At 55.1% G+C, this 8553-nt stretch overlaps 1 protein-coding gene across 2 annotated transcripts; it reads right to left on the bottom strand.

Annotated features, from left to right (window-relative positions):
• Positions 1-1860: 1860 nt before the first annotated feature.
• LOC107051746 (translation initiation factor IF-2-like) lies at positions 1861-5056 on the bottom strand. 2 transcript variants are annotated; one of them, XM_040700189.1, is made up of 4 exons: positions 4796-5056; positions 4327-4455; positions 3131-3997; positions 1861-2798 (listed from the first exon to the last, which is right to left on the bottom strand). In XM_040700189.1, the coding sequence occupies exons 1-4, from the start codon at positions 4877-4879 to the stop codon at positions 2211-2213; spliced, it is 1668 nt and encodes a 555-aa protein (XP_040556123.1). In that variant the 5' UTR covers positions 4880-5056; the 3' UTR covers positions 1861-2210. The 2 variants fall into 2 exon arrangements, with proteins under 2 accessions (XP_040556123.1, XP_040556124.1); XM_040700190.1 differs by having other exon boundaries at positions 4808-5056.
• Between the last annotated feature and the right edge of the window lie 3497 nt (positions 5057-8553).

Here is an 8553-nt window from a genome sequence, read left to right as displayed (position 1 = left end):
GAATTCTGAACTAAGTCTTGCAGTATAAATAGTATCATTATTAACACTCTATTATATTATATATTTATAATTTACTCTGCTGCGTGAAGTCTTGTCTGGATGGCCAGGCCCAAAGAGTTGTGGTTAATGGAGTTAAATCCAGTTGGTGGCCAGTCACAAATGGTGTCCCCCAGGGCTCGGTACTGGGGCCACTCCTATTCAACATCTTTACTAATAATCTTGATGAGGGGATTAAGTGCACCCTCAGTAAGTTTGTAGACAACACCAACCTGGGAGGGAGCATTGATCTGCCTGAGGGGAGAAAGGCACTACAGAGGGACCTGGATAGACTGGATCGATGGGCCAAGGTTAACTGTATGAGTTTCAATAGGGCCAAGTGTCAGGTCCTGCATTTTGGTCACAACAATCCAGGCAACCCTACAGGGCTTGGGGAGGAGTGGCTGGAAAGCTGCCTGATGGAGAGGGATCTTGGTGTACTGACAGACAATCAGCTGAATATGAGCCAGCAGTGTGCCCAGGTGGCCAAGAAGGCCAATGGCATCCTGGCTTGTATCGGGAATGGTGTGGTGAGCAACTAGGGAAGTAATCATCTACTGCTTTCCCATCATCTGTCCTCCTGCTGATGTCTTCAAAATGGCTGTCAGATTGGTCAAGCATGACTTCCCCTTGGTGAAGCCATGCTGGCTGCCCCCAATGACCCTCTTATCCTTGATATGCCTAGAGAAAGCACCAAGGACAAGTTGTTCCATCACCTTTCCAGGGAGGGAGGTGAGGCTAACCAGCCTATGTTTACCCGGGTCCTCCTCCTTGCCCTTTCTGAAGGCTGGAGGGACATTTGCTCTCCTCTAGTCAGGAGGAGACTCAGGCACCTCTCCCGTTCCCCACGACTTACTCAAGATAATGGACTCAAGATAGCTGCCGTCTAGCAACGGTGTCCGCCAGCTCCCTCGGCACCTGTGGGTGCATCCCGTCAGGACCCATGGATTTATGGATGTCCAGGTTGCTCAGCTGGTCCCTAACCCAGTCCACATCAACCAAGGCAAACTCCTCCTTGAGCCTGACTTCCCCTGGGGCGTTAGCGTTATAGGGCTCCTCAGGACAGCTTCCAGCAGTATAGACAGAGACAAAGAAGGCATTTAGTAACTGCACCTTCTCTGTATCTTCTGTTACCTGGGCAATCACCTCATTCATCAGTGAGCCTACTTTGCCTCTAGCGTTAGTTTTACCTGCAATGTATTTGAAGAAGCCCTTTCTGTTGTCTTTTTCCAATGCAGCATTTTAGTAGCTTTTAGGTCTCAGCCTCCTTTTCCTGCTCACAGTACTTCCGATACTTGAAGGGAGCGCATAAACAGGAGGGGGAACAGCTGTTTACAAGGGTGGATAGTGATAGGACAAGGGAAAATGGTTTTAAACTAAGACAGGGGAGGATACAGGTGAGCTATTAGGAGGATGTTTTTCACTCAGGGGTGGTGACACGCTGGAACAGTGTTGCCCAGGGAGGTTGTGGATTCTCCATCCCTGGAGGAATTCAAGGCCAGGCTAGATGTGGCTCTGGGCAGCCTGGTCCGGTGGCTGGTGACCCTGCACAAAGCAGGGGGGTTGAAACTAGAAGAACATTATGATCCTTTTCAACCCAGACCAGCCTATGATTCTAGGACTGGAAGGGACCTTGAGAGGTCATCGAGTCCGGTCCCACTGCTGGAGCAGGAACACCTAGATTAGGTCACACGGGAACACGGCCAGGTAGGCTTTGAATGTCTCCAGAGAAGGAGACCCCACAACCTCTCTGTGCAGCCTTTTCCAGTGTTCGGTTGCCCTGGTAGCCATAGTGAGGTGTGTGTAGGAACATAAGAGAATCGCGGTAGGTTGGGGGAAATAGTAGCTTTAATTAAATGGTTGAGTGTCTTTTTCTAAAGAAGCATTTAGGTCTCAGTCTCCTTTTGCTGCTCACAGTGAAAAAATAGGATCATGCCCAAAGTATGGAGTTGCATGAACGTGCTGAAATGTAAGAAAGCACGCGGTCCTTCAAATTTAGGTGTGCCATCCCATAGATTATCAGTGACGAGCCTGGTCTTATCACTTTCCCCTTCAAGTCTGGTTTAAAGCTTTGCGGCTCAGTTCTGCTAACGCCTGCAAAAATGCTTTTCCTCCTCTGAGAAAGGTGTGTCCCATCAGGTGCTGCCAGGCCTCTGCCTCACCAGATGGTGTCCTCACTGGGGCTTTGGCTTCCTCTGCTGCACCCTCCCTCTCAGGGGTATCTTCCAGCTCTTCTTGACATCCTTTCGAATAACGTAGGCCTGTTTGCAAAGACTGCAGGACAGGAGCAAGCGCACGCTCATGAAAGAGCGTGGCCTCTCTTTGATGTCCCTGGCACCCGGCACACTCGGAGAAGTGCCAGCCCCTTTGGCACCATCATCTGCTGCCTGTTGTGCTGCCAGGGAACGTGAGCTAGGAGCCCCGTCTGCGTCTCTTCTGCCCTCCTGAGCACTGGGACCTGGTCGCGTCTCATCTGCGGGGCCACTCCCAGCATTGGGGGCCAGCACCTGGGCAGATCTCGGTGTTCCCAGAGTGCAGGTGGGTGGGCCTTGCTGCGGACCTGCTGGTTTCTGGCTGGGTTTTGGTCTTGCGGCTACTGGACGCCCCCGATATGCCAACCCGAGTGACTTCTGTGTGGCATGTGCAGGCTGGAGGGGGGGCGCAGGAACAAAGAGGGATGCTCCACGAGTTGACTGAGGCTGTCTCCCTTCCGCGGAGACATTGCTGTGGGGCACTCCCTTCCTGAGATCCAGCCTGTCCGCCTGCAAGAGAAATGGAGGAGAGAATCTAAGTTTGCGGGATCCTGTCCTTTCACACTGCACATGTAGCTGCTGGAAAGGCCTTGCGGAGAGCCCCGAGGGTAGCACTCAGCCCCGTGGTCACAGCTGCCCTAGAGCCGCACGGGCATAGGACTGCTCCCCACACAGCACCCCTACACTCAAGCTGCCCCCTCACGGCAGTCGCTGACACATCCTGGCAGCCGGCCCACTACAGCAGGGCTCGTCTTGCCAGGCTTCACTCCACCCACCACACACGCTCCAGACCCTGCCTCCATTTCATGCCTGCTGCCAACAACCACTTGCACCTTGCTCACCTCGTGCTGAGGGCTCGCAGCCACAGCCGAAGCTGGAGGCTGGGCCTCTGCCTCGCCAGATGGTGTTCTCGCTGGGACTTCAGCCGCCTCTGCTGCAGCATCTCTCTTACGGCTGTCCTTCCTCTCTTCCTCTACATCCACCAGAACAACGGAGCGGGAAGCACAAAGACAGCAGGACAGCAACATGTGCTCTCTCATCCAGGAGCGCACCCTCTCTTCAGTGTCCTTGGCCACCAGCATGCCCCAAGAAATGCCGCCAGCTTTGGCACCATCATCTGCTGCCTGCTGTGCTGCGAGGGAATGTGAAGCAGGAGCCTCATCGACATCTCCTGTGCCCTCCTGAGCACTGGGATCTGGTTCCATCTCATCTGCGGGGCCACTCGCAGCCTCGGGGGCCAGCACCGGGGCAGTTGGTGTTTTCAGAGTGCAGGTGGTTGTGCCTTGCTGCGGACCTGCTGGTTTGTGGCTGGGTTTTGGCCTTGCGGATACTGGCTGCCTCCAGTTTGCCAACCTCAGCGACTTGGGTGTTGGACGTGCCGGTTGGAGGGGGAGGCGAGGGACTAGCGTATCTCCCTCCCAGCTCTCGGCCCCCGCTGCCATATCCTGCTGCTGAGCATTGCCTCGAGGACATGGAGCAAGCGCAGGCAGTCTGCAAGCTGTAGCTTTCGAGGCATGGTCACCGCCTCTTGGAGAACGCATGGAGGATGGTGCTTGCAGAGCGGGTAATTTGGGAACACCTGCTTGTGCAGCAGCTGCATGCCGGGTTGCAGCTGCCTGCAGCACTGCCTGCCTTAGCAAAGGTCGCTGTCTGCCATCCCTGGAGTCACTGATGCGGGGCGGTGCCTGCCTGGGCTTCTTCCTGTCCGCCTGCCAGAGAAGCAGAGGAGAAATGCTAAGTTAGAGGGGTCCCCTTCCCTTTGTGCTCCACGTGTCCTTACTGGAAAGGCTCCCACAAGGCCCTGCGGGGAGCCCCACAGGCAGCGCTCAGCCCTGTGGCCTCTGCTGCCCCGCTCCCTTGATCTGAATTGGCATAGGGCTGCTTCTCCCGCAGCAGTCCTTGACACACCGTGGCAGCCATCTGGCCTTAGCAGGGCTCATCCTGCTGGGAGCAGTCCCCCCCAGCACCTGCCACCCGTGTGTTGGCTGCTCCCTGAACTCAGGAAGACGTTCTGCCCTGTTTCCCCTGGGCTCCCTACCTGTGCACTGTGACCCGCAGGGGCACGAGCGCTCTCCAGGTGGGGGAGTGACGGCAGACGAACCTCACGGAGGGATGGTTCCTGGTTGCAGCTGCCTGGCGGCACCGCTTGCTGTGGCCTGCGGCCCACCTGTGGGAAGAAGGAGGTGTGTGGGATGCAGGTGGCTGCATTGCCACCAGCGTCCCCAGCAGTGCCGACACTCCTGACCCCCATTAGGAGGCAGCTCCTGGATACCAACAGCCTGGCTCAGCTCAGTCCCGTTGCTCTCTGCCGCTGGGCACAGCACTGCTGGGCCTGCGTGGGCCTGCATGGGCCTGGGCTGGCCTAGGAGCTGGCCTATCCCCAGGAAGTGCTCCGGGGCAGGAGGAGCGGTGCGCTGGCCAGGGGCGCTCAGGGCCAGCCATGTCAGCCAGCTACTTTGTTCCACACTCTGGCACTTTTGGTGCCCTGTTGTCCCTCTCGCTCTCACCATGTCCCGCACCTGGCGGCGTCCCCGCACGCTCGGCAGCCCTTTGTCGGGCTGAGAGCGGTTCTTCTCCTGTTCCTTGGGCATCGCTGTCTCCTCTCTCGGAAACACGGGCACGCAGGGGAGCTGCTACCTCCTCACGGAGCTGCTCTCCTGAGAGTGAGCAGCATGGGGCCTCTGCACCCTAAAGGCACAGGGACGCCCCCCATGTCACAATGGCCTTTGGGCGTGGTTGCTCCCCGCATCGCAAGGCCCCGTCCGTTGCCATGGAGGCCCCACCCCCTTCTGCTGGCCGCCCCCCCCCAGAGTCAACAGCTTACAGCCAAGTGCAGGTCAGGAGGTGCCTCTGGGCTCCCCTGCTCACACAATGACAGAATCAGAGAATCATCAGGGTTGGAAGGGACCTCCGGAGATCACCGAGTTCAACCCCCCTGCTAAAGCAGGATCCCTACGCGAGGTTGCCTGGGAAAGCATCCAGGCAGGTTTTGAACGTCTCCAGAGAAGGAGGCTCCACAGCCTCTCTGGGCAGCCTGTTCCAGTGCTGGGCACCATCAAAAAGAGCTTGGCCTCATCCTCTTGACTCCCGCCCTTTACATATTTGGGACCATAGCATCATTATGGTTGGAAAAGACCCCTCAGATCATCAAGTCCAGCTGTCAGTCCATTGACACCATGCCCACTAAGCCACGTCCCTAAGTGCCACATCTACACCTTAACTGAACACCTCCAGGGACAGTCGCTCCATCACCTCTCTGGGCCACCTGTCCCAAAGCTGGGTCGCTCTATTAGAAAGGCAATTTTTCCTAAGATCCAACCTCAACTTCCTCCGGTGCAACATGAGGCCCTTACCTCTCATCCTGTTGCCATTTACCTGGGAGAAGAGATCTCGGCCCCCACCTCGCTATGACCTGCTTTCAAGTGGTTGTAAAGAGCAACAGGGTCTCTCCCCTGAGCCTCCTTTTCTCCCGACTGAACAATCGCAGTCCGCACCATCACAGAATCATTTTGAGTTGGAAGGGACCCTTAAAGGTCATCTGATGCAACCTCTCTGCAATGAGCAGGGACATCTACAGGTAGATCAAGGGGCTCACAGCCTGGTCCAGCCTTCAGTGCCCCCAGCAACAGGGCTTCCACCACCTCCCCGGGCAACCTGTTCCGGGGCTTCACACCCGTTTCGTAATAAACTTTTTCTTACGTGCACACTAATTCACCCCTGTTTTAGTTGGATACCTTTTCCCCTTGTCCCGTCACAGCACACCCTGCAAGGGAGTCTGTCCCTTCTTACAGCTCCCGCTCAGCCTTCTCTCCTTGCCTGCTGTTACCAGCCTTCCTGCTTTGCTCGTGAGGGCGGTCCAGCTCTTTGGACTTTCCATTCCAGGTTTACATACACGTGGAAGCTTTTCTGCATTGCACCTCCTGCCAAGTGCAGTTGCAGTTGGGCCTTGGCCTTCCCGACCCTGTCCCTACACAGCCTCGCAGTATCCCTGCTCTCCTGCCAGATTACCTGTCCCCGCTTTCCTGCCTGTGCATTTTCACCTCACCCACCAGTTGGAGCTGCAGGTCTCAGTTCAGCCGTGCCTGTCTCTTGCCTTCAAAATCACACCTGCATTGACTCACACGCACCAGTGCCTTACATGGGGAAACAAAGCCCTACCTCTTACTGCCTGGGAAATGAGGATGACTGGGGATTTTCACGGGGAAAAAGAGCGCCCTAGTTAACATGTGTTCATCCAGGGCTCGGTGCGTGGAAGAGAGGGTCCAATATGCCTACCAGCACCAACCCACAGGGAAGTCTGCCGCTGCCCTGGGGCCCGGGTAAGCGACGTTGCTAGAAGACTCACTGCCTGGTACAGCCGCCTGGTTGTTATCCCTTCTTGGCTTTTCATGTTGGCGGCCATGAGGCACCAAAAGGAAGCCCCGGGGCAATCAAAAGGGACTTCAGAGCCCTGGGGTAGTTGGTTAAGCGATAAGGGGGCACACGTGGTGTTCTCCTCTATCCTTTCAGTAGCAGGGAACACTACCAAATTCCTTTTCCACATGACCCAGCCGATCAACATGCATCTCCGAGGCTGGTGTCACCGGCAGTCCTTAGTGTTTCTGAATAATGGGATGGTCTACAGAACAGTACTGGTCCCACTACTGACCCTTGAGGGACTCCACCAGGTACAGGCCTCCAATTAGACTCTGTCCCACTGACCACAACTCTCTGGCTTCTTTCCTTCAGCCAGTTCACAGTCCATCTCACTAGCCGATATTCCAGACCACACTTCCCCAGTTCAGCTGTGAGGATGCTGTGGGAGATGGTGTCAAATGCTTTACTAAAATCAGGACGGACCACATCTACTGCTTTCCCATCATCTGTCCTCCTGCTGATGTCTTCAAAATGGCTGTCAGATTGGTCAAGCATGACTTCCCCTTGGTGAAGCCATGCTGGCTGCCCCCAATGACCCTCTTATCCTTGATATGCCTAGAGAAAGCACCAAGGACAAGTTGTTCCATCACCTTTCCAGGGAGGGAGGTGAGGCTAACCAGCCTATGTTTACCCGGGTCCTCCTCCTTGCCCTTTCTGAAGGCTGGAGGGACATTTGCTCTCCTCTAGTCAGGAGGAGACTCAGGCACCTCTCCCGTTCCCCACGACTTACTCAAGATAATGGACTCAAGATAGCTGCCGTCTAGCAACGGCTTCCGCCAGCTCCCTCGGCACCTGTGGGTGCATCCCGTCAGGACCCATGGATTTATGGATGTCCAGGTTGCTCAGCTGGTCCCTAACCCAGTCCACATCAACCAAGGCAAACTCCTCCTTGAGCCTGACTTCCCCTGGGGCGTTAGCGTTATAGGGCTCCTCAGGACAGCTTCCAGCAGTATAGACAGAGACAAAGAAGGCATTTAGTAACTGCACCTTCTCTGTATCTTCTGTTACCTGGGCAATCACCTCATTCATCAGTGAGCCTACTTTGCCTCTAGCGTTAGTTTTACCTGCAATGTATTTGAAGAAGCCCTTTCTGTTGTCTTTTTCCAATGCAGCATTTTAGTAGCTTTTAGGTCTCAGCCTCCTTTTCCTGCTCACAGTACTTCCGATACTTGAAGGGAGCGCATAAACAGGAGGGGGAACGGCTGTTTACAAGGGTGGATAGTGATAGGACAAGGGGAAATGGTTTTAAACTAAGACAGGGGAGGATACAGGTGAGCTATTAGGAGGATGTTTTTCACTCAGGGGTGGTGACACGCTGGAACAGTGTTGCCCAGGGAGGTTGTGGATTCTCCATCCCTGGAGGAATTCAAGGCCAGGCTAGATGTGGCTCTGGGCAGCCTGGTCCGGTGGCTGGTGACCCTGCACAAAGCAGGGGGGTTGAAACTAGAAGAACATTATGATCCTTTTCAACCCAGACCAGCCTATGATTCTAGGACTGGAAGGGACCTTGAGAGGTCATCGAGTCCGGTCCCACTGCTGGAGCAGGAACACCTAGATTAGGTCACACGGGAACACGGCCAGGTAGGCTTTGAATGTCTCCAGAGAAGGAGACCCCACAACCTCTCTGTGCAGCCTTCTCCAGTGTTCGGTTGCCCTGGTAGCCATACTGAGGTGTGTGTAGGAACATAAGAGAATCGCGGTAGGTTGGGAGAAATAGTAGCTTTAATTAAATGGTTGAGTGTCTTTTTCTAAAGAAGCATTTAGGTCTCAGTCTCCTTTTGCTGCTCACAGTGAAAAAATAGGATCATGCCCAAAGTATGGAGCTGCATGAACGTGCTGAAATGCAAGA

This window comes from Gallus gallus, chromosome 4 (assembly GCF_016699485.2).
Source record: "Gallus gallus isolate bGalGal1 chromosome 4, bGalGal1.mat.broiler.GRCg7b, whole genome shotgun sequence".
Lineage (NCBI taxonomy): Eukaryota > Metazoa > Chordata > Aves > Galliformes > Phasianidae > Gallus > Gallus gallus.
Note: the sequence above shows the minus strand (reverse complement) of the source record. Positions and strands in the feature narration are given on the sequence as shown.

What these genes read in the sequence shown, in the direction of transcription:
- LOC107051746 (XM_040700189.1), bottom strand. Translation starts at nt 4,879, where the DNA reads ATGCCCAAGGAACAGGAGAAGAACCGCTCTCAGCCCGACAAAGGGCTG. An exon ending in GCCGCCAGGTGCGGGACATG is followed by an intron (nt 4,456 to 4,795) that starts GTGAGAGCGAGA and finishes TTCTTCCCACAG; the next exon opens with GTGGGCCGCAGGCCACAGCA. An exon ending in CTGCGAGCCCTCAGCACGAG is followed by an intron (nt 2,799 to 3,130) that starts GTGAGCAAGGTG and finishes TTTCTCTTGCAG; the next exon opens with GCGGACAGGCTGGATCTCAG.